The sequence below is a fragment of the Balaenoptera physalus genome (assembly GCF_965194825.1).
Source record: "Balaenoptera physalus genome assembly, chromosome: 4".
NCBI lineage: Eukaryota > Metazoa > Chordata > Mammalia > Artiodactyla > Balaenopteridae > Balaenoptera > Balaenoptera physalus.
This window is the reverse complement of record NC_138891.1, coordinates 11,158,410-11,184,203: the sequence shown is the minus strand read 5'-3', so window position 1 is coordinate 11,184,203 and position 25,794 is coordinate 11,158,410. Positions and strand designations below refer to the sequence as shown.

The following is a 25,794-nucleotide window of genomic DNA, read 5'->3' as shown; positions in this document are numbered from 1 at the left end:
TCCCCCTTTATCTCATGCCCCAGCATTTCACAGTGGGTCTGGCTTCTCCTGAACACACCCTGCCCTTGTTGCCCCTGTTTTCACACAGTTACTTCTGCCGAGAATCTCTTCTACCTGCCCTCTGCCCACATATTCCTTTTACCCTATTCTGCATAATGAATGTGGTTAGGATCCAGTTTATGTTATTTTCTCTGTGATAACCTTCTTGCCAGGCAAAGTAAATCTTTCCCTAAGGCATTAACATACTGTGTTGAGACCATTTTGCTTTCACATTAAAAAAAATTTTTTTATCACTTCATGATAGGAGCTGTTAGTTTATGTTCTAGTTTGGGAGACAAACAATAAGAAAAAAAAGACCTGATAGTGACACATATTTGTAAAGAAATGCATAGGGTCACATTGGTTACTTTGGTTGGGTGGCCATGGAAGGCCTCTTTGAGAAGGGATAAGAGGAACTCTGAATCACGAACAGGAGTCAGTCATGCAAAAAAGTAGAGGTAAAAGCATTAGAAGTAGAGGTAAAAACATTATAAGCAGAGGGAACAGCAAGTGCAAGGACCCTAAAATGAGGGAAAGATAGGTGTTTTCTGGGAACAGAAGAAAGGCCAGGAGACCTGGGAAGTGTGGTATCGCAGAAATGGTCAGAGGTATGCAGGCTTAGATCACAGGAGGTCTATCAGCTCAGGAAAGGGTTTGGATTTTGCTCTAAGTGCGATGGGAAATCTTTGGAGGGTCTTAATCAGGAAAATGGCATTATCTGATTTTTTTTAAAGAAAATTCTTTGTAGAATATATTGGAGGGGACAAAAAATGGAAGCAGAGAACCCAATTAGGTGATTTTATTTATGTGAGAAGTGATGGTGATTTGAACTGAGGGTGCTAAAGTGGAGATGGGGAGTGGACAGATTTGGTTTGGGTTGGTTAGGGTTTGATTTGGGTTTGGTTAGGGTTGTCAGGACTTGGGTTAATGTGTGGTCAAAGAGGAGTCAAGGATGATCCCTGTGTTTTGGGCTTGAGCCATAGAAAGGTGTAACATTGACTGAGATGTAAATGTTGGTGGGAGCAGGGGAGGGAGCAGATTTGTTGTGGAGTAAAATCAAAAGTTAATTATTGGTTTTGTTAAATTTGAGATCCCTGTTAGCTCTCCAAGTGAAGGTGCCAAGTAGGCAGTTGGGGTTTTGAGCAGAATTCTGGGACAAGGGTAGGGCCGCAGGTACAGACGGAGGAGTCGGGGATAAGGAGGGCATTTGAAGGTAGGACTGTATATAAATCACCTACGGAGAGAGTTGTAGGTTCAGAGATGAACACCCAGCACCTGGCCCTTGGACTCTGGCATCTTACGGTTGAGCAGAGGGCAAGTTACCACAGAAGAATTTGAACAGAGTACCTGACGAGACAGAGTAAGGTTTCACATAACCCAGAGGAAGAAAATACTCCGTGCGGGAAAGAGTGGACAGCTCCACCCATTGCTATTTCTGAGGTCCAGTGAGATTAGGCTAGAGAAGAGACTGTTGGACCTAGCGCCCTGGCAGCATCGTTGGCCTTGACAAGAACAAGAGTTGGCGAGAGGTGGGCTGGAAGCCCAGGTGGAGTGGATTGAGGATGGCCTGAGGTAAGGAAGCAATCACTGACCGTTCTTTCAAGAAGGCTGTGCAGAGAAATGGGCACTGATGGGGGAGATGGGATCAAAAGTGGTTTTGTCCAGGTCGTTTTGCTTGATCATAGGAAAACATGGCCTTCTTCCCCATTATGCTGCATTGAGGGTATCCCAAGGTTTTCTGGGATGTGCATGGCACACTGTAGGTCCAGTGATAAATGTCAAGTTAAACTAGCTAAATTTTCCATTTTTCATGTTGGTCATTATATAACCAAAAAAGCACAAATTTTGTGAGTATATTCCTAGCATTAACATGTTACATGGCTTTTGAATTTCAACAACTTGTTACTCTTTGTACTTGGATTTTTTAAAAAACAGTGCTTCCTCTCTTACACATAGTGACTTTACCATTTCAGGATACTTTCTGGTTTATAGTTTTATTTTCATCACAATACTCTGAGGTAAATCAGACTGTTCTCCATCTGACAGGAGAGTAAACTGAGACGTAGGTCACACCTTTCAGGACCACAGACGTGCCCATTCTTTTCCCCTTCACACTAGATCGCACCACCTCTAAGCTTGAGAGACTTATTACCTGTTTGAGATACTAAAATTTTTTCTACAAATTACATTGTAAATATTCAGTGTTCCTAAATAACCTCAGTGATATAGCATTGATCTTAAATGACTTAATTGACATGCATGAAATGATTTTATTGTATCAGCCTTAATTCATGAGACTGTGAAAGAATATGACAGGCAGCATTGTGTGTGATAGCAAAATATTGGAAATAATCCAAATCTCCACATTGTCTGAATAACTAGATGAGGGAGTATAGATAAAATATATCCTATTCATATGATGGCATATAATACTGTTCACATGGATTTAAAAGGAATAAACTGTATCTATGTAGATAACATGGATCTCAAAAACTTGAGTGAAAAATGAAAGATAAGACATATACTGTCTGTTTTTTTAGATATATGCTCGTGTGTGTGTGTGTGTGAGAGAGAGAGAAAGTCTGAAGGGATGCCCATCAAATCCATCAGAGTGGAATGGAATATTAAGGGTGGTGGTTGAAAGGAACTTTGTTTTATAAAGAAGCTAGTGTGACAAAAATATGTTAATTTAATTCTGAGTGGTGGGAAATAGATATATGTTTATATACTTCTTTGTATCTTTTTAAAAATTTTCCTTAAAAGAAAAAAGTTAATCTTGATTTTAAAATCCTCTACCAGGAGAGAAAAATAAAACATAGTGCAAATAGCAGGGATTATCATATACCTCATTGGATGTATTCCAAAAGATCTCTTTTTATTTATTAGAAACTATTTCATTTTAAAGTTTTAAATTGCTTAATTGTAAAGTTTTAAATTGAAATTGTAATTCTTTAGTACGTTATATTTTAAAGATGAATTAATTAAGGGGTTGTCCATCCATTTAATTATTTTTCCTACATCAACCATAAAACTTAAATTAAAAACTAAAGAAAATAAAGTCCTGTCTTCTGTAAACCTACTTGTTTATTTGCAGCTGATCCACCTCCGTACATTGATGGGATTCGAATTAACAGCCCTCATTATTTGACTAAGATAAAGCTAACCACACCTGGGACCCATACCTTTACATTAGTGGTTTCTCAGTATGAAAAACAGAACACAATCCATTACACAGTCCGGGTAAGTAAACCAACATGACAGAACAGTAATAGAAGGTACATAACATCTCTGCTTTGTAAGTGGGATTATCTACAAAAAAGGTTTATTTATAAAGATTGATCTATATATTGTTGAGTGTGTGTTTATCTGTATAACAATTCAGTATTAAATTATGATGATGCTTCATGCAGAAAATAATGCTTTTGAATGGTAAAATTTTTATTTTGAATAACATTTTGAATGAACATTTTAGTTTTTAGAGTAGTAGTTTAGTCCTGAGGTAATTTGGTATGTTGGACTAATAAATTCACAGAGCAATAAAAGCTCCTTTAGTCTACATAATACTTTTATTGAATTAAAAAAGAAGACCTTGAACTTAGTGAAAGGAAATCGATTGCCTATAAACATGGCTCTCAGGTAGCTGGGAAGGTCATTGTAATTTTGTTCTGCATAGATCAAAATCTGTCGTAGATCAGTCAAGAAGCTCAATTTGAATAGATTTTTAGTGACGAAAGGGACTTTGGGAGCTGCTTTCACCCCTTCATTCTTCACATGCAGAAGCCAAGGCCTAGGGAGACTGTGGTGTGTCCTGAGTCATACAGTGAGCAGCAGACAGAGCCTTAGCTGCCCAACCCGCAGTTGTTTATTCCTGCCCTGATGCCAGGCTGCCTACAGAATCAGGACTATTATATACGCCAACTAATTTCCTAGTCTTCCAAAACATTCTTTCATCACTTTAGTGTTTTTATAAGCATAAATTTTATCACTATAATAATTTTTTTTTTTTTTTTACTCTAGGTATACTCAGCATGCAGCTTTACTTTCTCAAAGATTCCTTCACCATATACTGTATCAAAACAGGTAAGAGAATTTTTTTCTCTGGGTCATAATCTCATTGAAATCTTAGAATTCCCTTTCCTTTTTCTCCTTTTCTCATTTTTTTTTTCATGTTTAACAATTTCTTACAAAGTAAAAACATTCTGGGACTTGACAGGACTACAAGGGAAATGTGAGTAGTCTCCAGTCTGGGTTGGAATACAAGCTCTTCAGTGAGCACCGTTAAGTGATTCTGTGGGAAAAAATTAATTCAGAGAAAGAAGACTGATGCAAACCTTGGTCAGAAGGGAAGGCCTTAAGCAGAATTTGAGGTTGACTCTGCAGGGCGGGCTGGACGTGTGGAAGAGGATTTTAGGGAGAATTCTTGGCAGGGCAGACTTGAAGGCTGAGAGTTGGAGACAGGGCTGAGAGTAGGAAAGTGGCCGGGCTGACTTGGAGAGGGATGCTGGCTGCCGGTGGCAATAAAGCCTGGAGAGAGAGGATGCAGCCACGGTGGAGAGTTGCTTTTTTTTTTTTTCTTTTTTCTTTTTTTTAAGGCCCAAAGGAATTTTGTCTTTAAAGTAGAATTATAGAATGTGAAGTTTTGTTAATAAAAAAGCTTTGTTTTATTAGATTAATGGAAAGTGGAGTGGTCAGAGTGCCGGAGGATGTGGAAATTTCCAAGAGACACACAAAAATAACCCCATTTACCAATTCCATATAGAGAAGACTGGGCCACTACTGATCGAGCTAAGAGGACCAAGGTTTGTGATAAGTAACTTTCTTAAATTAATAATGTTATATTAAAAATGAGTTTAGTGGAACAGAATAAGGTTTTGAAATATATATATGTATGGACACTTAATTTATTATTAAAGAGGAGTGAGGAAAGGGCACCATTCAATAATGGTGCTGGAATAATTAATATCCACATACCAAAAAGGTGATTAGACCCCTGTCTCACATCCAATCTAAAAATCAATTCCAGGTGGATTACTAATACAGGACATAAGAACCTCAGGATAAGGAAAGACTTAAGACACAAAGAGCACATAAAAAGATTTGTAAATATCCTACATTAGTAAGAAAAAGTCTGCATTTTGGTTTATTTTGGCTGCGTCGGGTCTTAGTTGCGGCACACGGGGTCTTCGTTGAGGCATGTGGGATCTTTCGTTGCGGCGCATGGGCTTCTCTGTAGTTGTGGCGTGCAGGTTTTCTCTTCTCTAGTTGTGGCGCGCAGGCTCCAGGGCGCGTGGGCTCTGTAGTTTGCGGCACGCAGGCTCTAGTTGAGACGCACGAGCTCAGTAGTTGTGGCGTGTGGCCTTAGTTGCCCTGCGGCATGTGGGATCTTAGTTCCCTGACCAGGGATCAAACCCGTGTCCCCTGCATTGTAAGGTGGATTCTTTACCACTGGACCACCAGGGAAGTCCCAATTCTGCAGTTTTTAAAAAATAAACAAAAACTTGAATAGGCATGTCATAAGAGAAATAATCCAAATGGCCAATAAATTGTGTAAGAGCCAAAAATTAGAAAAGCCAGTGTTCATCAGTGGCATTTAAGATTATAAAACAGTCATACAGTAATAGAGTCCTCCATAACAATGAAAATAAATTACAGCTCCCCACAACATGGGTAAGTCTTGGGAACAAGGCTGAGTGACAGAAGCCACATAACAGAATATGTGACTGTTTACCTGTTCTTGACTGCCACTTGTATGAAGTCAAGAACAGGTAAAACAACTATTGTTGAAGGATGCACACTTAGGTAGTCAGACTATAGACAAAGCAGGAAAGTGATCACCAGACGAGTTAGCTCTGGGGGACAGAGGCGGTGATGAGAAGGGAGCACACAGGGACTTCTGCGGTGCTGAGAGGGTTTTGTCGACTGAGGTGGGGGTAACCCAGGTGTTTGTTCACTTTATGAATTATTTGTTAAGCTGTGTATTTGTTTTATGTGCACTGTGTTATATTTCACAATTTAAAAAGGTTTAAAAAATACAGAGAATACAAATAAAAATAGTACTAGCTTCTAAATAAAACTAGGCTTAATTTTGCCTTCCTGTAATTACAGACTAATTCGAAAGAAACTAATAATCCTTTAGATAAGACTAAGCTATTTTTCCACAGTCATTTTAAAAGGCTTTACCAGTTTGATAAGTGAAATAAGGTACCTAATTGCCCTTTTGTATTTCATTACCATGTAGCTTGAATATGGAAAAATGTTTATTGACGATATGTTTTTTCCTTTATTCATATATTTATTCATGTCTTTTGACCATTTTTCTGTTGGACTTGTCACGTTTTTCTTAATTGTAAGCGTGAATAAGGGTACGTATGTAAAGGTATTAACTCCTTCACATATTTGCAGGTATTTTTCCCAGATTAATTTTTTTCTCACATAGAAAAAAATTTTTCTTTATAATCAGATCTGTTTCTTTTGGTTTATTTTGCTGTGGGCAGGAACTCTCACCCTAATATCAAATAAATTTTCACCATATTTTCTTCTAGTTCTTTTATGGTTTTATTTTTTACATTTTTTTTTTTAGTCCATATGGATTGTATTTTATATTTGGTGTGAAATACAATTTAACAATTTTTTTCTAAGCTTTTGTCACCTTATCACCACCTACATAAATAATCCTTTCCCTACTGATTTGGAATGCCATGTGTACCATACGCTAATTATTTCTGTAAATTTAGATCTTATTTCAGGGTCCTCTCCTGTTCTACTTTTTCTGCCTAATACACTATTTTATCATTTAAATTTAACATTATTCTCTGAGAGCCTGTGGTAAAAATAGTCTCTTCTAAAGTAAGTTTAATAAAATATTAATCTTTATGGCATCAATTTAAAAATATAAATGGTGTTTTCTGTAATTAAGAGTCAAAATAGTATGCATGTGTCTCAGAGTGCTGTTTCCTCCTACTGAAGCTTTTAGAAGCATGTACTTGATTTAATAGTCCATCTGCACTTTAGGTATAGTTATTTTGGGTATGTGTTTGAGACGACTTAATAACAGCAAAAATTTGTTTTTTACTGCTAGGCAATATAGTGTTGGATTTGAAGTTGTAACAGTTTCTGTGGTGGGAGACCCTGGTCCCCATGGCTTTCAGAGAAAATCTAGTGGTGACTACAGGTAATGTTGGCATTTTGATTGCTATCTAATTTACACTTTACTTTCTGTGGCATCATCACCTGAAAACCTTGTTCTCATTTTCCCTGAATATAGGTGTGGGTTTTGCTACCTGGAACTAGAAAACATACCTGCTGGGATCTACAATATCATTCCCAGTACTTTTTTGCCTAAACAAGAAGGACCGTTTTTCTTGGACTTTAATAGTATTATCCCCATCAAGACAACACAACTGCAGTGACAGAGAAACCTCAGCAATAGCTGGATCTTATACTCACCAAACATCAACTCCTCAAATGAGGACACAGATCTCCAGGACACTGAACACAATCATCAGAACAGAATTAATCTCTAAAAACGTTCCTGTGGAATCTGGTGCTGAAGTCAGGGTGTGTGGTGAGAACTGTATGTAGTCAGAATTACCCTATGTCACTTAGGAGTACCATTCACATGGTTTTGTGTATATACGGAGTGGGCTTGCATTTAGGGGCCGCATTGTACAAAGAAGTGTAGATGCTTAAAGATTAGGCTCAGTCAAGTACTGAGATCAGTGCCCTTGCTAAGAGGGAACCGAGACCAGACGAGGAAAATGAGGGGTGTAGACTCACTGAGTGGAACAGTAGGCTGGGATAATATTCTGAAGTATTTACATTATGTTGTCTTCTTGGCAGAGCATGTTGTAAGGTAGACCTGCTTGTGTCGTGACTCTCCTGTACATCCTGGGCACCTAATTACCAAATGAATCATGTTAACCATGAGATTTTAATTCTGCATTATTTATGGCTTTAAATGTTTACTGTTGCCTATAGGTTATGAAAGGATAAAGTTTTAATACTAATTAACTTCTTAGCATGAAGATGCTCATGCTTAAGAATGAAGGTTGTTGAAGTTAGATACCTGTCTCCCATTGACTCATGTAAAGAGAACTGAGGTATATTCATCAGTGTAGGTTTATCAGGTTGATGAAAGTAGTAGTCTGAGACATTGAAGACATTACAATTTAGTTTGTATAGTCTTTTTTAAATTGCTCTGTAGTTCAGTGTTCTTATGGTAACATCATCACTCTGAAGAAAATACAATTGAGGATTTAATATATGGTAATTGGGTTGCATTTGAAAAAATTCCCAGTTGTTTACATAAAAATTCATCAGAGTAGAATGATGCTCAAGATTTTAAAGATCTAAAAATTAACACAGTGGAATTTTTCATCATCTCTGATTATTAAAACTTCTTTTGTATTTCTATTATCTTTAATTGAAATAAAATGTTTATACTTATGGAAACTGCATAGTTTAACCTAGAGAAATTATTAGAGGACTTCATGTGGTATGTTCCATATAAAACAGAACTCATTACTTGCATGAAAATTCACACTTCAACAAAAAAAGTCTGTTCTTTTACATTCAGTGGTAGATTGTACTAGTGATTGATAGTGAGATTTCACTTTGATAAATAGTGCTTTTACTTGTAGCATATTTTAGGTGGATTACTTTTCAATGACTTTTTAAAGAAAAATCTAAAGCATAAGAGGTATATTTATTATAAACATGATCTGAAGCTTTTTTGTGTTAAAGATCTTATACGGGATGCAAACTAAGACCTAATCCCTGCCCTCAAAATCCAATGGAGGAGACCTATATAAACAATTTACTATATTGTAATGTTGAATTCTGTAACAGAGCTCTAAATAGAGCTCACGATGTACAAGTAAAGATTAATTTTGGTTGGGCCAATATAGAAAGAGAATAGAAACAACTGGGGAGCTTTTCAAAGTCCAGTGCCCAAGTATACCTGAATCACTAATCAACCTCTGGGGCTGAGACCTAGGAGATGCCCAGGCGCCACAGACAGGAGAACCAGGCCTCCAGCATAAGCACCTCATCTTTATTTATTTTCCTGCCACTGCATCTCCGTACTGCTCAGCTTTAGTAGCAGCAGAAGTGGAATTCTAATTCAAACCTGGTAATCAGGGCTTAAATTGTTTGTTAGGATCCAGGACCTTAACTGAAAATAAGAACAGATGACCACTGCATTCCATGCTCTTCCTTATGGCAAGAGGATTGTCTGGAAGATTTAGGCAACATCAGGATTTCTTATTTGAAGTCACAGAAAGACATTTTCGTAAGCCATTTTTATTACACTCAAGGTATTAAGACAAGTACAAAATAACCTTGTAATTAGGATACTGTATCGGTCATTAAAAAAGGAGAAAACAGGATAGTATGAAGGGATTTACAAATGACAAATATATAAGCTTGACAGACTTAATGGGCAACTTGAATGGGGTTGCTTTTTTTTCTTTTAGAAATGCTAAGTTTTCGTAACAAAAAAGGACAAATAAAATACAGTGCTCTAAATATGTGTAACCATGAAAACAAGAAAAGCAGTAATAGAACACTTAACACTATTAGCATAACAGACACCATTGCTTCTATTTAACAGCCTTTGCCAACATGTGCCTCCTCCCTTTCCTAGCTGTAAAGAACAATTTCCTCTAAGAAATACTAGTGCAGCATAACCCTTAAATAATTTTTTATTTTTAAAGTTACAGCCTACAGAGAAATTAACACCTTGTCAATCTAGAACAACACTGGCAACCATTCCCCATGCACTTCTTAGAATAAGTCCCCTGGGCCGGTAGGATGAGGCTTACGCTGTAGAACCTTTTCTTCCACAGCCACGAACCCCCTTCTGTGACAGGCCCCTGCTGCCCTCGTCCCCCCCCATCCCCACACCAGCATTCACCTTTCCCACCCCCAAAAGTGCAGCTCTCAGTGACCTTTTACAGAAGATGATTTTAATGGGTGTCCCAGCAAATTCACTTTTTTAAAAGCCCCCTCTGAAAACCAGAGATGATGAAAATGAATTGTGTCCTTGGATTTTTTTTTTTTAAGCCTTCATTGGGTCGAAAAGGTGTCGTTCTGAATATTTGAGTTTTGTCTTGTGTACTTGTTTTCCTTTAGATCCCCTGGGATATAAAGGAGAGAACAAGGCAATTTTCCCAATTGAGCCAGCCGTTGAGCCCGCTGGGGCTCAGCTCCCCGGCCCCTTTCCCGGCTCGGGGGTTTTTCCTGGGAACCGGTTACTGCGTCCACAGCACTGACAGGGGACGTTCCACAAAGGCCGTGGGCCTGGTCACAGCCCACCTGCAACGACTCTGTGCTGAAAAACACCAGCCTGAGAGCTCTTACCCAGAAGAAACATCTTCAGCTCTCAAGCTCACTGAAACATCATTAGTGCAGTTTAGAGGCAATGCTTGGGATTTGGCATATATTAAATGATTATTGGCACAATTGTTCTCCATACGGTTTCATGTCTAAATACTGATATGCGCTTGGGCCAGAGCCGCGGCTCGATCAGCCGATCTGCACCACGTCTATGTCCGCGATGACCCTGTCCCTGCCCTTCGAGCCCTGCAGGGACAGCTGCCGCATCCTGTCCTCCAAGGCCTGGCCCTCGGGGGACGTGCTGCTCGGGCTCTCGCCACTGTCACCGCTGCTGCTGCCGAGACCCCGAAGGTTGCTGGCTTTGTCACTTGCTTTATTCTCTGCCCCTTCTGCCCTGTCTCCTGTAGAAACGTAAAGATCGTGGGGTGAGTACCGACAATTCCAAGGGTCCCCTGGGCCCCAGCCCGTCAGCCGGCTCAACCTCCAGACTCCCAGTGTGGCCCCACTGTGCGCATCACACAAGGGCTTCCATCACAGGACTGCCTACTGCTTTCGTTGCGTGGGAAACCGTGTATGTCCCTCATCTTTGCAGATGAAATCTGTCACACTCATGTAACAGCTGGGAAACAGAAACCTCTCTAGCAGGTGCTTGTCAAGAGGACTGTTGTGATGGGAGATACAGAAGGAAGCAGGTTGGGAGTGGAGCTGGGAGCCATCTCAGGCCGCCACACCACAGCATGTGCACCGAGGCCCTGAGCGCGGCCTCCAGGCGGGCACCCCCGGGCAGGGGGCTCAACTCACCTCGCTCCACCTCGCACTCAGGGGAGGAGGCCCCGCTGCACTCACTGCGGGGGCCCAGCACCGGGAACATCATCCCGAATTCCGACAGGGACATGGGGCTGGGCAGGTCCAGGCTGCCGGGCCTCACGGCTGCGGCGAACTGCTCGGGCATCTCCGACGGGCTCGTGGGTCCCGAGCTGAAGCTGGACACGGACTGGGTCTCTGAATCATCTTCAGACACAAAGGTGCTGCAGTTGTCATCTTCGAAGGCCTCGGAGGCCACTAGGAGGAGAGAGAACAGCCATCACCCAGGCCTGACAGACAGCCACCCAGTTCCTTACACGTCTCCAGACGCATCTGCTGCAGGCAGGAGCTAGACAGGGCTTGGCAGCTGCAGGGTCCAGCCACCTGATCCCAGCATCAGGGCGCTGGAGAGGAGTGACATGGCTGTCCTGAGCTCGCGTGACCAGACTCCAGAGCACCTTGCAGGGAAGCCGCTGGACCCCACGGATAGTCAGTGTCCTAACCATCACTTTCCAGCCCCTGCCCTAGAGGTCACCGTCACCAGACACTGCCTGAAGGTGGAAGCTGAATTCAGCTGCAGATCAGGGGTTTTATCCACCCCAGCCCCCCAAACAGATCCCCCTGTACACCGGAAGAGGGCTGGCCTGAGTAACGCACCCTGAACCAAGCCAGCCAGGCTTCAGGGCTGCCTCCTTCCACGGGATGGGCAGCAGAAGCTGCTGGACGAGACGGCCCTGCGTGGAGTGTCTGCTGGGACCATCTTCTGAGTAACTTGTGATCTCATAAAAGACATGCTCGGAGCCCAGCTAGATCACTACTGGCCACAGAAGAACACAATTCCCTTACAGTGCTCTGTAGCTTGTGCCTCGTTTATTTTGTGGACCATTATGACCAAGGCCCAGAGACACGTCATTCTCACGGTTTGAAAGCCGCCTCAGCTTTGAACTATTTCCCCCTCAGCCCGCACGTGATCCCACTCCCCTTTCCTCCTCCCTCTGCTTTAAAAACAGCCTGTAGCATCCCACAGATGATCATCCACGAGAAGTACTGTAATGCTGAGCACAGAAGATGGGCTCAGCTCTGAGTTCAAATCCCATCTCCACTACTTGCTGTGTGGCCTTGGTCAAGGTACTTAACCTCTCTGAGCTTTTACGTTCCTCTCCACACAGGGTTTATGAGATGATGTATACTAAACTACTCACATCACTGTTGCTCAAATTAGTTTCCTTTTCTTTTACCTGGGGCCTGGCACTTGAATGTTTATTGGCTGAATTAAGGAACACCCAAGGGAGGAGTGTGGGGAAGGGCCAACAGCCATCATTCCACAGAAAAGGCAAAGAAGGATGTGCGCAGAGACAGTGCTGGGGTGGTTTTCTGGACTGACATAGAGGGAGCCACCACAACCCTCTGTATCCATTTCCCAGGGGTGGTCCTTGGAAAACAGGTCCCCAAGGACAGACGCATGTGCGGTGACCACTGGGGGGCCGGTTCTCCTTCATTTAATCCTGACTACTGCTCTCCGTAGTGGACGACAGGGACCATCACGTGCCTCCCGCTTTACAGGGGAAGAAACAGACAGGAAGTTACACCCTGGCCCGTGTCACGTACTAGTCATAGTGGGAAGGTCAGGACTTGAATCAAATCTGATTCCCAAGTCCCTATTCCAGACGACTCTTCTTCCCTGCAGGACTTCTCAGAGCCTTCAATGCCCTAACATGCACTTGGAATCTCGGGGGTGCAAGTGTAACGTTTCCCAAACATGTCTAACCACAGAATCCTGACTCCGAGGATGCTCAGTAGCATCGTGGTGAACAGTGTCCCACCGACGGGGGGGGGGGGGGGGGCCCAGGAAGCAGGCCGCACTAGCTGCACATGTGCCCCTGACGCCCCTGACTCACCAGAGACAGCGTCAGGCTCGGGCTTGCGCCCTGACAGGTCCTCGGCAGCCGGGCTGCCACCCTCGGCCCCGACACCGCACCCACGGGGCCCCATGGCGCTGGAGCGCCGCCGCTCGTGGATCTCGTCCGAAATCGTCTCCAGGTTCCTCAGGGCCGTCTTGTACTCGCCCTTCGCCAGGGCCAGCTTGGCCTGCAGCTCGTCCACCGTCTTCTTCAGCTGCTGCTCGGGAGAACGGGAGGCTCTGTGAGTGAGGCCACCCCCACCGGCCGGGCAATGCTCTTGAGTGACGGGTTCAAACATTTACGCCCATCACTCTACTCTCAAGACACGACTGGGGCCCTGATCCCCTTCCACAGCTCTCCACGCACCAGATACGAGAGCAGCCGCCACCCCCTAACTCCCAGCCAGGTGACAACTTAAGCTCTATACCCAGGAGCAACCACTGGGAATAATCCCATCAGGGAAGCAGCAGTGGGAGTCAAGGTCCCACAGAAGCCCCACACTCCAGCCATCTGATCCCAGGGCTGTGGTCCTCACACTTGAGCTGCATCAGGACCCCCTGGAGGGTGTGTTAAAACCCAGACGGCTGGGCCCTGCCTGCAGAGCCTCTGTTCAGTCGCTCTGGGGCGGGCCTGGGAATCTGCACTGCCAGCAAGCTCCCGGGCCCTGCTGAGAACCACTAGCCGGGTACAATACGGAAAGTGACTGCAGCAGATTCAGAGGGCATCAGAGAGCACTAAGGACGCAGCAAGACCACTCTGAAGCCTGAAGACTTGGTCAAGAACGTGTCCCCCTCACTGGCAGCCATGGGGCCATTTGAAAGCCCACTACAGAAAGGGGGGCTTTGAGGGCAGAAAACTCCGATCTGCTTCAAAGCCAAAGGCCACACGTACCTCAAGCTGCATGTAGTACTTCGCCTTGAGTTCAAAGTAAGGCCTGTAGAAGACAGGAAGGAAACCCATAAGAGCACGATAGCAGTGCCCCCAAAAAACTCCACGGGGTGTCCAGGGGGCAGTGGCTGCAGCTGGCCAGGCCATCCTCCAGCATTTACTCAGCTCTGATGAGCCGTGAGATAAGGGGGTACTCCCAGCTCCCGGGCCTGATGGATACAGACGCTCCCCCAGGCCCGAGCTGCCAGAAGGCCTATCTCAAGACACGGGAAACCCACACACATGCACACGTATCCCAGGGCCCCAAACCCTGGCTCACTGTCCTCTCTGGGGGGCTGTTCAAGGCCACATGGGGTGTGCCCAGCAGCTAAGGTGGCCCAGCCTCCTCTCCTAGGGATGCCTAGCAGATGAGGCTGAGAAGAAGCTGCCTCAACACACACCAGCTCTGCCGAGCTCACCCGGGGAAGGGAGAGGCACCACCGTCCCTCACTGAGCACAGCGGGGCCACCACAAGGACAGGGGCTCAGGTCGGCCTCTTGGACTCTGTGCAGGACGAGGGGGCCTGGACAGCGTGCAGACCCAGCCAGGTCACGGGCAAGAGAGAGGACAAGAAAGGCCAGCATTCTACGGGCCGTGGGTTCTGGGTCAGCGGGAAGACGCTGGCTCTTTCAGGAACTCGGGTGTCCGAGCATGAGGAGTTGACAGTACTTTATTCTTGAGCCCTTCACCCTCCATGAGCTCGGGGTCTGTCTCTGGCTGTGGGGTCTAGGCCATTCCAGGTCCTGTCTCTTTGCCTGGAGGCCCAGCAACTGTGAGTGAAGCTGGGACTAGTCCCCAAGATCACTGTCATATGACAACATATAGGAGTGGTAGTGAGAAAAGCGGAAGAAACCTCCATTGAAACCAGTCTCCCCAACACTGTAAATCAACTATACTTCAATAAAAAATATATACATTAAAAAAAAATTATTCCTTTGGGCCCATCTGTGTGTGTAATAAGATGAATTGTGCTTTCAGTGCTGTTTTATGGCCTACCTTTATTACATATAAATATTATGAATATATTTATATACTAATGAAGACAGAATCTATGTCATTATTTTAACTGCTCTAAACTATTCCAGTGTTTGGAAGTGTGAAGACTTATTTAACCAAAGACTATATTGTCGGACAAATTAACTGTTCCAAGTGTTTGGTATGATTGTAACAGGGAAGAGGAAAATCTGACTCCATGTTGGATCTGTTTCTTTGACTTTAACCTTTGCTTTTCATTGCTTTTGTTATTATAATCATACATAATGGCCTGCCTCAGGAAACCCTGCCCCTCTGCCTGAATATTAAAGTGCCTTTGTTCAGCTCACAGGGAGACAGTCTGACCCTGCCCACCTGAGAATGGCTGCAGAAAAGAATTAACACAACCCCTCCCCGATGCTGGCCAAGCCAGGCACAACTAATGGCCTTTTTACTTTACTTCCTCACTTCCTCCCCCTCTGTTCTATAAAAGAAACTGGCATCCAGACCCCGAAAAGTTGGTTTTGGGGGACACCAGTCCTCCATCTTCTCCGTCTGCCGGCTTTCTGAATAAAGTCGTATTCCTTGCCTCAACACCTCATCTCCCGATTTATTGGCCTGTCATGTGGTGAGCAGAGTGAGCTTGGACTTGGTAACATTATAAGAAACTTTTGAAATAAATATCCTGTGAAAGAAAGAAAGGAAGGAAGGGAGGGAAGAAGGAAGGAAGAAAGGAAGGGAAGGAAGGGAGGAAGGGAGGAAGGAAGGAAGAAAAGAAGGAAAGGGAGGAAGGGAAGGAAGGGAGGAAGGAAGGAAGAAAAGGAAGGGAGGGAGGAAGGAAGGAAGAAAAGAAGGAAGGAAGGGAAGGGAGGAAGGAAGGAAGAAAAGGAAGGAAGGGAGGAAGGGAGGAAGAAAGGAAGGAAGGAAGGTAGGAAGGGAAGGAAGGGAGGAAGGGAAGGAAGGGAGGAAGGAAGGAAGGAAGGAAGAAAGGGAGGAAGGGAGGAAGGAAGGAAGGAAGGAAGGAAAGAAGGAAGGAAAGGAAGGAAGGGAGGAAGGGAGGAAGGAAGGAAGAAAAGAAGGAAAGGGAGGAAGGGAAGGAAGGGAGGAAGGAAGGAAGGAAGGAAAGAAAGGAAGGAAGGAAGGAAGGAAGAAAAGGAAGGGAGGGAGGAAGGGAAGGAAGAGAAGGAAGGGAGGAAGGAAGGAAGGGAAGGAAGGGAGGAAGGAAGGGAGGAAGGAAGGAAGAAAAGGAAGGAAGGAAGGGAGGGAGGAAGGAAGGGAGGAAGGAAGGAAGGAAGAAAAGGAAGGAAGGGAAGGGAGGAAGGAAGGAAGGAAGGGAGGAAGGAAGGAAGAAAAGGAAGGAAGGGAGGAAGAAAGGAAGGAAGGAAGGGGAGGAAGGAAGGAAGGAAGAAAGGGAAGGAAGGGAGGAAGGAAGGAAGAAAAGGAAGGAAGGAAGGAAGAAAAGAAGGAAGGAAGGGAGGAAAGAAGGAAGAAAAAAAGGAAGGAAGGAAGGGAAGGAAGGGAGGAAGGAAGGAAGAAAGGAAGGAAGGAAGGAAGGGAGGGAGGAAGGAAGGAAGGAAGGGAGGAAGGAAGGGAGGAAGGAAGGAAGGGAGGAAGGAAGGGAAGGGAGGAAGGAAGGAAGAAAGGAAGGAAGGAAGGAAGGGAGGAAGGAAGGAAGGAAGGGAGGGAGGGAGGGAGGGAGGGAGGAAGGAAGAAAAGAAACCAGTCTTGCTCCATTTCATCAGCTTTTGGTCTACAAGAATGTGTATTATGTACATAGTTCACCCCATTGTGCTGACAGGTAATGAGGGACAGGGCCTCATCCACACCATCAGCCACAGAGCCAAGGGCACACCCTGAGCTTCCCAAAGCCCAGCCCCAGCCCACGGGCCAGCTAATGGTTTGCTCTTGAAGTTCCTCTTCCTGTGCTCCCAAGTCGGAGCAGCCCCGCCCCTGGGGGCTTACAGAGAACCGGGGTGGGCACAGGTAGCCTGGGCAGGGGGCTCTGGTGGGGCGGGCCACAGAAAAGTTTGAGACGATGAGGAAGAGGAAACAAGCACCAGCCCAGGGACCCACTCGCACTCACTTGGACTTGTTGATGGCTCGCTTGAGTTTCTTCTCCAGCTGCCGCATGCGGCCCATGGCCGCATTGTACCTGGCCGCCGTCTCCTTGTGCACCAGCTCGCTCCTCGTCTTGGTCTGCTCCGCTTCCATGACCTTCGAATGACAGCAGAGGTCAGCCCGGCCAAACCCAGAATGGTCCCTTGTTGGGGTATTACTTATGTCATTTAAAAAAACTAGGAATTTGGGATTACCATATACACACTACTATATATAATGTAGATAAACAAGGACCTACTGTAGAGCACAGGGAACTAAACTCAATATCTTGTGATAACCTATAAGGGAAAAGAATATGAAAAAGAATATATATGTATATATATAAAATTGAATCACTGTGCTGTACACCTGAAACTAACACAACATTGTAAATCAACTATACTTCAATAAAAATTTTAAAAAATAAATGAAAAAAAATTATTTGAGGAAATTAGTGGGCAGACTAAGATTAAATGAACTTCCAAAGAGAACAGGATTATTTTTCCCTATTCATCTATTCTGGAAAAGTCATGTCAGATAAGATGAAATAGATCGGCTGAGGCAATGAGCAGGAAAGAAGAGAAGGAAAAACAAAAAATCAGAGGGGGAAAAAAAAAGAAACATTCTCTGATTCAGTTGACATCCACTTCCTCTGAGTAGCCACTGTGGGTTCCTCCTGCTCTCACCTGGGGTCAGGGACTGAGGGGCAGGCAGGCGGTACCAGCGGGAACTCAGACATCAGGGACCTGGGAGCCCTACAAAGCCAGGTATGTGCGCATCAGGACGGCAACGCAATGGTGACCTCAGCTGTTTGGCTCCTTCCCAAATATCCTGAGTTAGCTGGTGGACAAGAATCCAGGATCCAGAGGGTCAAACTGAACAGATTTTGGGGTTTACAAAAATTTGTGACCAGGTGACCAGTCAGCGTTCTGGTGGGAAATTCTGGTTTTAAAAATGAGTTCAAAACCCAACAATCAAGGGCCCTCCATGGCAGCTCAAAGGCACATTCCTAGAAACAGGGACAGTGTTGGTTCTCTCCCCCATCACCTAAAAAGCATCAGAACAAGGCCAGCTGGGAGGAGAGATGATGCAGGAGATAAACAGCAGTTTAGGCCACAACAGCAGCTCACAACTTCCTTCTCATCTTTCACTTACAACTCACCCAAGTGTTACGGGATGAACTGGAAAGGCAGCAGTGAGGTGGGGCGAGAGGGCTGTGCTTTATTTTACCCAAAGAGCAGCAGGGAGGAGCCCCGAGGGCTCTCAGGCCACTGATCCACTGTCTCAGACCCAGCAGGACAGTTGCAGGAGGACACCACCCAGGAGGAAGCCAGCGGTCTATCACCCCCTCCAGGCAACAGCCCCGGTCAGCCCGGGGAAGTTTACTTATGCACTTATAATAAGGGGCTTTTTAAGTGTCAGGAAAAATTCTGAAAGACTTTGATATGAGCATAAAACGACTGGGTGTCCTGTCTAATGCCCCCTTCCAGGTTATCTCTGCCTTTCGTTGTCTTGGAGCTATTTTATGACCCTGTAAGTTGGGGAAAACTGATAGTAATATAAATGATTCTTACCCCTAGAAATGAAGATTGTGTCCAGTAGAGATGCATTTGATTATTGATTGCCCTGTAAATATTGACCAATTCTATATCTTGTAAATTCATTTCAGCATTCCTGAACTTCCGTATGAGTGTGTTTTTTGAATTCTCCTTTGAAAGAGCTGTAACATCTTATTAGTTCCGTCCTTAATGAGTTAAATAAAATCTTTGACAGGAGAACACTTTATACTTATCAGAGTTCAACCTTTACCTTCTTTAAAATGTATATCTTTTAACAATGGTTTTAATGCTTGAGATACTTTTAAAAACAGAATTAAAACAAAGTCAGAGAAGGGAAATAGGGAACCGAGACAAGCTGGCAATGTGGTGACAGGCTTGCTAAAATGACCTCTCAATCAAGACCAAGAGGCTCAGAGAACCCTTCCCCTTGGCTTCTAACACCAAAGATGTCACAGTGACATAAAATGCACTCAAAACCTCCCAGCTTGGTCACTTAGGGAAACAGTAGTAACTCTTCAGTCATGTCTTAAATCTAAAGCTTTAAGAATTTACTGGTGTAACCTTTATGAACACGCAAAACCCAAGCATATCAGACAGATGAAGGCAACGTATTGTGGTGATCTGTTCCACTGCAAGAGGATTCAATGCAGGGTTCACCTTTAAGGACCAGTCTGAAAGCATTTTAAATAGACGATCTACAAAAGCTGTGATCTGAGGCTACAATACAGAGCATTCCCTGCAAGAAGCAGGGCTCTCATCGACTGCACACAGGCCCTTGTTCTTCCTTGGCCCTTCATCTGCAAAAAGCTTCCTAAAATTAAACACTCAGAAGGCTCCGAGCACTTGGCGACATTGACAGCGCAGAGTGAGGCGGCAGCAAGGACGCCGTCCCGATTCACCCCCACCAGGCCATCTACCATCCCCCGTCCCAACCCCCCCACCCCACGTGCACATAACCCCCTGCTCTCGGAGGAGAGTCCCCACTCCGCTTCCCGCCTCTAGGGAGGAAGTCCCCAAGCAGGTCACCTTGGTTACGTCTCCTAGGCAACCAAGCAGCCCCTGAAACATGGAACCAGCTGTGAACTGTGTGCCCAGGGGTGGGAAAGGAACGGGGGGATAAGGGCGGATTCTGGGAAGGTGGAAGCCACAAATGGAAGCACAACGCAGATGTCCCTGCAGACTTCAAGGTGGCCAGACGCACGTGCAACCCAGCCCTGGGGCGCCAGCGCCCAGACCTCTGCGAAGGCTGGGCTGACAGATATTCGGCCTGGACTCTGGGCCCCTGAGCCCCCGCTCAGCACCACGCTCTTCAGTTTACCACCAGCATATTCAACTCAGAGCTGCGTACTCTGATTAAGCACCTACTGTGTGCACAGAGCAGACTGGAGACCAAACCCGGACCGCCAGCCTCACGGGGCAGACGCCCAGCAGCACCGCGCTACTCGGGCAGCTGGGATCTAGGCTGTCGGGGCCACCGCGGCCCAGGGGGGTAGGTGGGGGCTGGCAGCAGAGGCTGCGCTGGGGGGCTCGGTGCGGGGTGCTGGGGGAAAGGGCGTGGGCGGGGAAGCACTTAGGGCTGGGGGTGCTTAGCAGAGCCACCCGTCCACTCTCCGCGGGCAGCGCTCAGCTTCCCGCCTCCTTCCCCAGAGCTGGCAGGCTCCCGGAGAAATCACTGTCTGGGCACCAACAGCCCTGGGCCCCTCTTTCCCAGGGGGACCATGTCCCGGGGCTGACCCACGGGCTCTGTGCTAACCTCTGGGTGCACTGGTCTCTGCAGATCCTAACGACTAAGAAGTCAGCATCCCTGGGGCTCCCAAAACCCACAGACACACGCTCCTGCCCACCCCCCCGGGCCGGCTCCAGATGCCCAAGGACTGACCACCCGCTGCTGCCCAATGGGAGGCTCTGAGGCCCCAGGCGTGAGGCCTGAGTGACCAGAACAGCCGCAGCACCACGGCCCAGGCAGGCAGTAGGTAGCGGGCCCCGGAGAAAGCATGTGGGGAGGCCACCGCTGGTGCTCGGGACCCTGAGAAGCCACAGGCCCCCTCCCCGGGGTCAGCAGAATAGACAGAATGGGGCCCAGCAGTGCTGACGGGCCCCCTCCCAGGAGCCACAGGGCAGCCCAGGCCCTCCGCTCACAGCAACACACAGAAGATGCTCAAACAGATACTTCCTACAGGGACACCAACGGGCACTGCCAGCCAGGCTGGGTCCCCTGCCGGCAGAATGACCTCAACTGACCAGCAGACGTCCAGCCAGCCCGGCTCCTCTGCCTCACATTGAGCTCTCCCAACCTCGAGGCCATCCACCCTCATCCCCAACATCCCAGAGCTAAGAGCAGGGTCCTCCGCTCCCAGGAAGGTGGTTTCAAGGTCTCCTCAGATCCTCGGCCCATTCAGGCTGACTTCTGATTCCTCCTGTAGCCCTGGGTGCACAGGGCCAAGGAGGTAGCTTCCCAGGGCCTTGGGGGACGGGTGGTACAAGCCCACCAGCACAGAAAAGCTGTCCAGATGGCTCATGTGCATCCCAGGGCTCAGATCCACGCCCCCAGGGCTTTCCTCTCCAGGAGCTGCTGGTCCCTGACAGTTCATGCCTCCCCACACCTCCTCCCTAGAAGGGCTGCTTCGCAGCCGAACCGGGTGAAGCTGGAGGGGCCTCAGCTGCCTAAAGCCCAAGTGGGAGCAGGAGGGACCCCACATCCCCAGGGAGGCCACTCAAGTGCATTGCAGTTTCCAAAGCCCTGCTGATCCCAGCTCTGAGTGCGGAACTGTTCCTCTGTCCCTGCCCGGGGCACTGCATGTGGCCTAACAAGAGAGACCCCGGGGCTCCAGCCTGGCTCCAAGTGGGGCTGCCCGCTGTCACCCTAAGTCTGAAGGAACAGAAGGGACACACGGATGGCCTCAGGTAAGGAATGTGGGGACCCCAGGGTCCTTCCACTGTGCCTGGGGTGGAGGTCACACAGCCCAAAGCACTGCCACTTCCTCAAGACAGCCTGGACCTTTCTGAGCTGTGCATCTTTCTCTAGACTCTTACGTGGCAGTTTCTTCAGAAGAGGGTGAGATGACGCTCCCTTCTGCTGAAGAAACAGGCTTCCTGGAGGATCCAGAAGTCAGCCAAGGCCGGGGACATATTCCAGACCGTTCATTGTCTTCGTCCACCAGCACTCAGGAGGCCGAGCGTGCCAGGCCCGCATGGCCCCGGGAGCGTGCTCAGTCAGAGGGCGGCTCACAGCAAAGCCACACACGAGCGTCTGTACCACCCGTCACGTCCCTGGAGCGTGCCCCCTCCAGGCTGGATTTCTCAGTGACACGGGGACACGGTCGAGGACAGCTCTGCCAAGGGCTCTGTCTCTTGCTGGTGTCAGTTTCCAGCTCCCCTTCTCCCTCATCAGGTCAAGGAGCAGCATGTGAGGCCCATAAAACTGGGGAGGAATCTAGGGAAGAGGAACAGCAGCCCCAGGGTGGAAATCCTGGCCTGTGACCCAGAAAATCTGCTCATCTGCAGGGGTTACCCCCATGACCAAGAAACCTCCAGCGGCCTCAGTGACAGCACACATCAGATGACCCTCCCCGGGCCCTCAGGAGCCCCAGGCGACGTCAGGAGCCCAGGGCCGTTTGGTACAGCCCCACAAGTTGCACACGGCACAACCCCAAGAAGCACCGTTCCCAAAGACTGGCGTGAATGATGCTTCCGGAGTCATGGGATGTGGAGGTCTTGAGAACACCTCTCCTGGACTGCCACTCACCATCCACTACGGTCCCAGGACTTAAAGAGTAGAAGGAGGGCTTCCCTGCTGGCGCAGTGGTTAAGAATCCACCTGTCAATGCAGGGGACATGGGTTCAAGCCCTGGTCTGGGAAGATCCCACATGCCGCGGAGCAACTAAGCCTGTGCACCATGACTACTGAGCCTGCATTATTTAAGTCTAAATAAACCATAGCTGTGTAAAACAATAAAATAATATCTAAGCTGTGGAATTAGAAAAATCATAATAAAATAAAATAATGGATAGATGTATATAATTTGGGAGGGAATGAATGAAACTAAAATGCTCTAAAAGAGTAGAAGGGAAAAAAAAAAGCAGAAACCCATTTTGTTCTTTTTTAAAGAACAGATTAAGTGATTTCTGAATGATTCTGACTAGCTTGATTTGGATCTTGTTTGGGGTGGAAGAAGGGCAGGAAAGAAAGGCAGGCCTTCAGCTAATTTCTTGGAAGGAGCTACTCTAATTTTTTTTTTTTTCCTGTCCTTTTCACTCTGTCAGGCTGTGGCTTGTAAACTTCCAAGATTTCCAACCTCCCCTTTGGCATTTCCCCAGTGGACCCAGGAAAGCTGTGTTTGGCTCTCCCAACATCGTGTCCACTAGGTGGCAGGAGGCCCCAGGCCACATAAGCCCAGCCGGGAGCCCGGGCTTCAGGGGAGGTGCTACAGAGTCGACCCGCATTTGACACCAAGTCCAAGCCGTTTGTGCGTCAGGCATTCTATTTAAGGAAGCACAAGGCCATCTTTAATTATCAGGTCCCCCAGGACTTGAGCCACCGTGGCAGGTGACACTGAAAAGGTTCTATTCCAGCCCCGCAGGCGGCCTCTCAGGGAATCCAGACTAGCTCCCACCCCCTACATCACCCTTCATCCAAGGCCTCACCCACCTCCCCACAGCAAACCAGCTGGAGGAGGGGAGGAAAGAGGCGACAAGTCCAGCTATACCCACCACTTCTGATTCTCAGCAATGTGGCCAGAGGGCAGATCGTGGGAGCTGGTAAAGGGCCAAACAATGATGGCACCAAACCTAAGAGTCAAAGCCCACTTCCTGTGCATACACTGGTTCCCCAGACCCCAGCCCAGCCCGAAAGCCAGCCTGCGCACCCCCTGTATTCTGGCCTCATCTGCTGTGGCCCCTGCTTCTCACCAACTGGCACCCACCCCTGAGACCAGGCTCAGCAAGTAATCAAGGTCCTCCACCCGGGCTCCAAACCCAGCCAGACCCCTGGGACTCAGAGGGAGGGGACTCTGGAGAACGATCGGGTCCCTCGGGGAAGCCCCATCCACAGTCAGGACCGTCAGGGGTGATCTGAACCAGACGAACCTCAAACGACAGGGAAGGGGCAGGTACGCCTGTCACCGGGTGACTGTCATCGCGGAGTACGGCTCAGTCCCAGGCCCGCAGAGACCCCATGGAGATGACCACCTGTGACGTACAACATGCCTGGGGGTCTGTTTCCTCTGCTCGGGGAAACCAGCGGGGAGTCTGGGTGTGATGGGCACCTGCACCCCGAGGCCGCAGGAACCCAAGGCGGACGCAAGCCCAGCCCCTCTCCCCACCCCACGCCCACACGCAGATGCATGCCCCGCCCCCTCTCTGTCCCTGCCCACAGGCAGGCGCAAGGCAGAGGCGCGCACCCCGGCGCAAGCCCAGCCCGGCGCTGGTCCCACGGACGCGCTCCGCTGAGACTCATACCCTCTGGGTGGCGTGGTTCAGCATCTCCTGCCAGGCCGAGTCAAACTGCCGCTTGTCATCCTCCAGCAGCCGCTGCTCGGCCAGGGAGATGGTCTCCTTGGCGGCGCGGAGCACCTCGGTGGCCCTCTGGAAGTCCTGCGTGGCTCTCTGAGCTTCCAGCTGCGCCTGCGCGAGAGAGAAACCGCATGAGGCCTCGGACACAGCAGGGGCTCCCGCTGGCTCATCACACCCTCCAGAAGGTGGGCGTCCCGAGGGCCTGGACGAGTCCTGTCCTCCTCTGCCTGGGCAGCCTGGGAACAGGCCGGGCACCCGCAGGTCTGTGTAGACGCTGGATGGGGGAGTGGAGGGTCTTCACCAGCCCGGGACCCAACATACCAGATAAACACGCAGGCTCTGGGTCAGAGTTAGAGGCAGCGAACTGACCCATCCGTGGTGGGTACAGTGTCGACCGCGGCCCTTCACAGAGATGATCTCATTTGCTAATGAGGCCAAGGGTATCAGTGTCCCCAGCAGCACCCCTGCCCAGACACATGGTTCAGCTCACAGCACGTGAGGATCAGAAAAGCCCCGAAGATTACTGTCCAGCAGCGTCATTCTGAGTGGGAACCGTGGCTTCGACGGGCCAGGGCCGTCCCTGAGCTCACGCAGCTGTGACCAGACTCCAGCCGCTCCGAGTCCCAGCCTCCCCGTGCGGTGACCCTGCGGGACAGGCCCCCACTCAAATCACACGCGCCGACACCTGCGATGGGTGGGGGGAAGGCCCTGATCGTCACGATGCTGTCCCTGCTTTCAGGGAACTTCAAGTGGGAGAATCAACAGAAGCAGCAGCAGAGCCCCTTTAGCCTGGATTATCGAGAACATGAAACGTCACTGATCCAAACTGAGTGTAAAACACCCCGCATTTCAAAGTCTTAGAACAAAAAGAGAATAGCGATCTCCTTAATAACGACCATGTTGATTACATGATGAAATGACAATATTTTGTACCTAAGGGGTTAAAATATATTATTTAAAACTAATTCCACCTGCTATTTTTAAATTTTTTACTCGGACTAGAAAATTGTAAGTCACATAGTTGACTCGCATTCTGTTGTTTTCATGCAGTAGAAACGCGTCCCCCAGGAGTGGGCCATGAGGTTGCACCAGAAATTTGCAGCAAGTCCTTGTCACTGCTCTCAGCAGGCCCACCTTGAACTCCCCGCCAGGGTTCAGGCAAGCCGCTGCCAGATGCTGGCCCGCTGCAGCCTCACACTCACCCCTGGCTAACGGGATCCCTCAGTCAGTTACATAAACTGGGGGACACCCCCGAGGCAGTCCCTGGGACCCAGGAGGTGGGGGGAACATCTGGGCCCACACCCATTCCCAGAGTGAGTCTCACGTGACTGAGAGGAAGTCTTCGGATACCACAGGCCAAGGACACTTTTCAAAGACAGTTGAGAGGAACAAAACCAGACTTGGAGCCCATCAGCCCCCAGGGTGAGGGACAGCTGTGTGACCCCTCGGTGCCCCCTCCATCTTTGTGATCCTGTAACTGCGGGTCACACCTGACCCGACCCTCAGGCGACAACAACCCGGTCAGGGAGCCAAACTGGGGAGGGAGTGGACATTCAGAAGTAACAGAGTGAGGGGACATGAAAGAGAAATTTCTTCCCATGGAGGGAATCCAGGACGGCTTCTTAAATGAGGATGATCCCGAACTGAGG

At 47.9% G+C, this 25,794-nt stretch overlaps 2 protein-coding genes across 5 annotated transcripts in view; one reads left to right on the top strand and one right to left on the bottom strand.

Moving 5' to 3' along the window:
* CAPN7 (calpain 7) overlaps window positions 1-8,490 on the top strand; it is a 37,196-nt gene extending 28,706 nt beyond the window's left edge. For 2 of the 3 annotated variants that reach the window (XM_082459247.1, XM_082459246.1), the window contains 5 exons: window positions 3,134-3,279; window positions 4,057-4,119; window positions 4,708-4,838; window positions 7,118-7,210; window positions 7,304-8,490. In XM_082459247.1, coding sequence (XP_082315373.1) covers window positions 3,134-3,279; window positions 4,057-4,119; window positions 4,708-4,838; window positions 7,118-7,210; window positions 7,304-7,448 — 578 coding nt within the window. In that variant the 3' untranslated portion in view covers window positions 7,449-8,490. The remainder of the gene's footprint in view (window positions 1-3,133; window positions 3,280-4,056; window positions 4,120-4,707; window positions 4,839-7,117; window positions 7,211-7,303) is intronic. The other variant, XM_082459248.1, reaches the window with a different exon arrangement.
* Window positions 8,491-9,319: 829 nt separating this feature from the next.
* Window positions 9,320-25,794, bottom strand: part of SH3BP5 (SH3 domain binding protein 5) — a 72,462-nt gene continuing 55,987 nt past the window's right edge. For both annotated transcript variants that reach the window (XM_082459332.1, XM_082459333.1), the window contains 6 exons: window positions 24,092-24,256; window positions 17,062-17,192; window positions 13,971-14,013; window positions 13,077-13,296; window positions 11,176-11,436; window positions 9,320-10,775 (listed from right to left, as the gene is read on the bottom strand). In XM_082459332.1, the coding sequence (XP_082315458.1) occupies window positions 10,564-10,775; window positions 11,176-11,436; window positions 13,077-13,296; window positions 13,971-14,013; window positions 17,062-17,192; window positions 24,092-24,256 (1,032 nt within the window). In that variant the 3' untranslated portion in view covers window positions 9,320-10,563. The remainder of the gene's footprint in view (window positions 10,776-11,175; window positions 11,437-13,076; window positions 13,297-13,970; window positions 14,014-17,061; window positions 17,193-24,091; window positions 24,257-25,794) is intronic.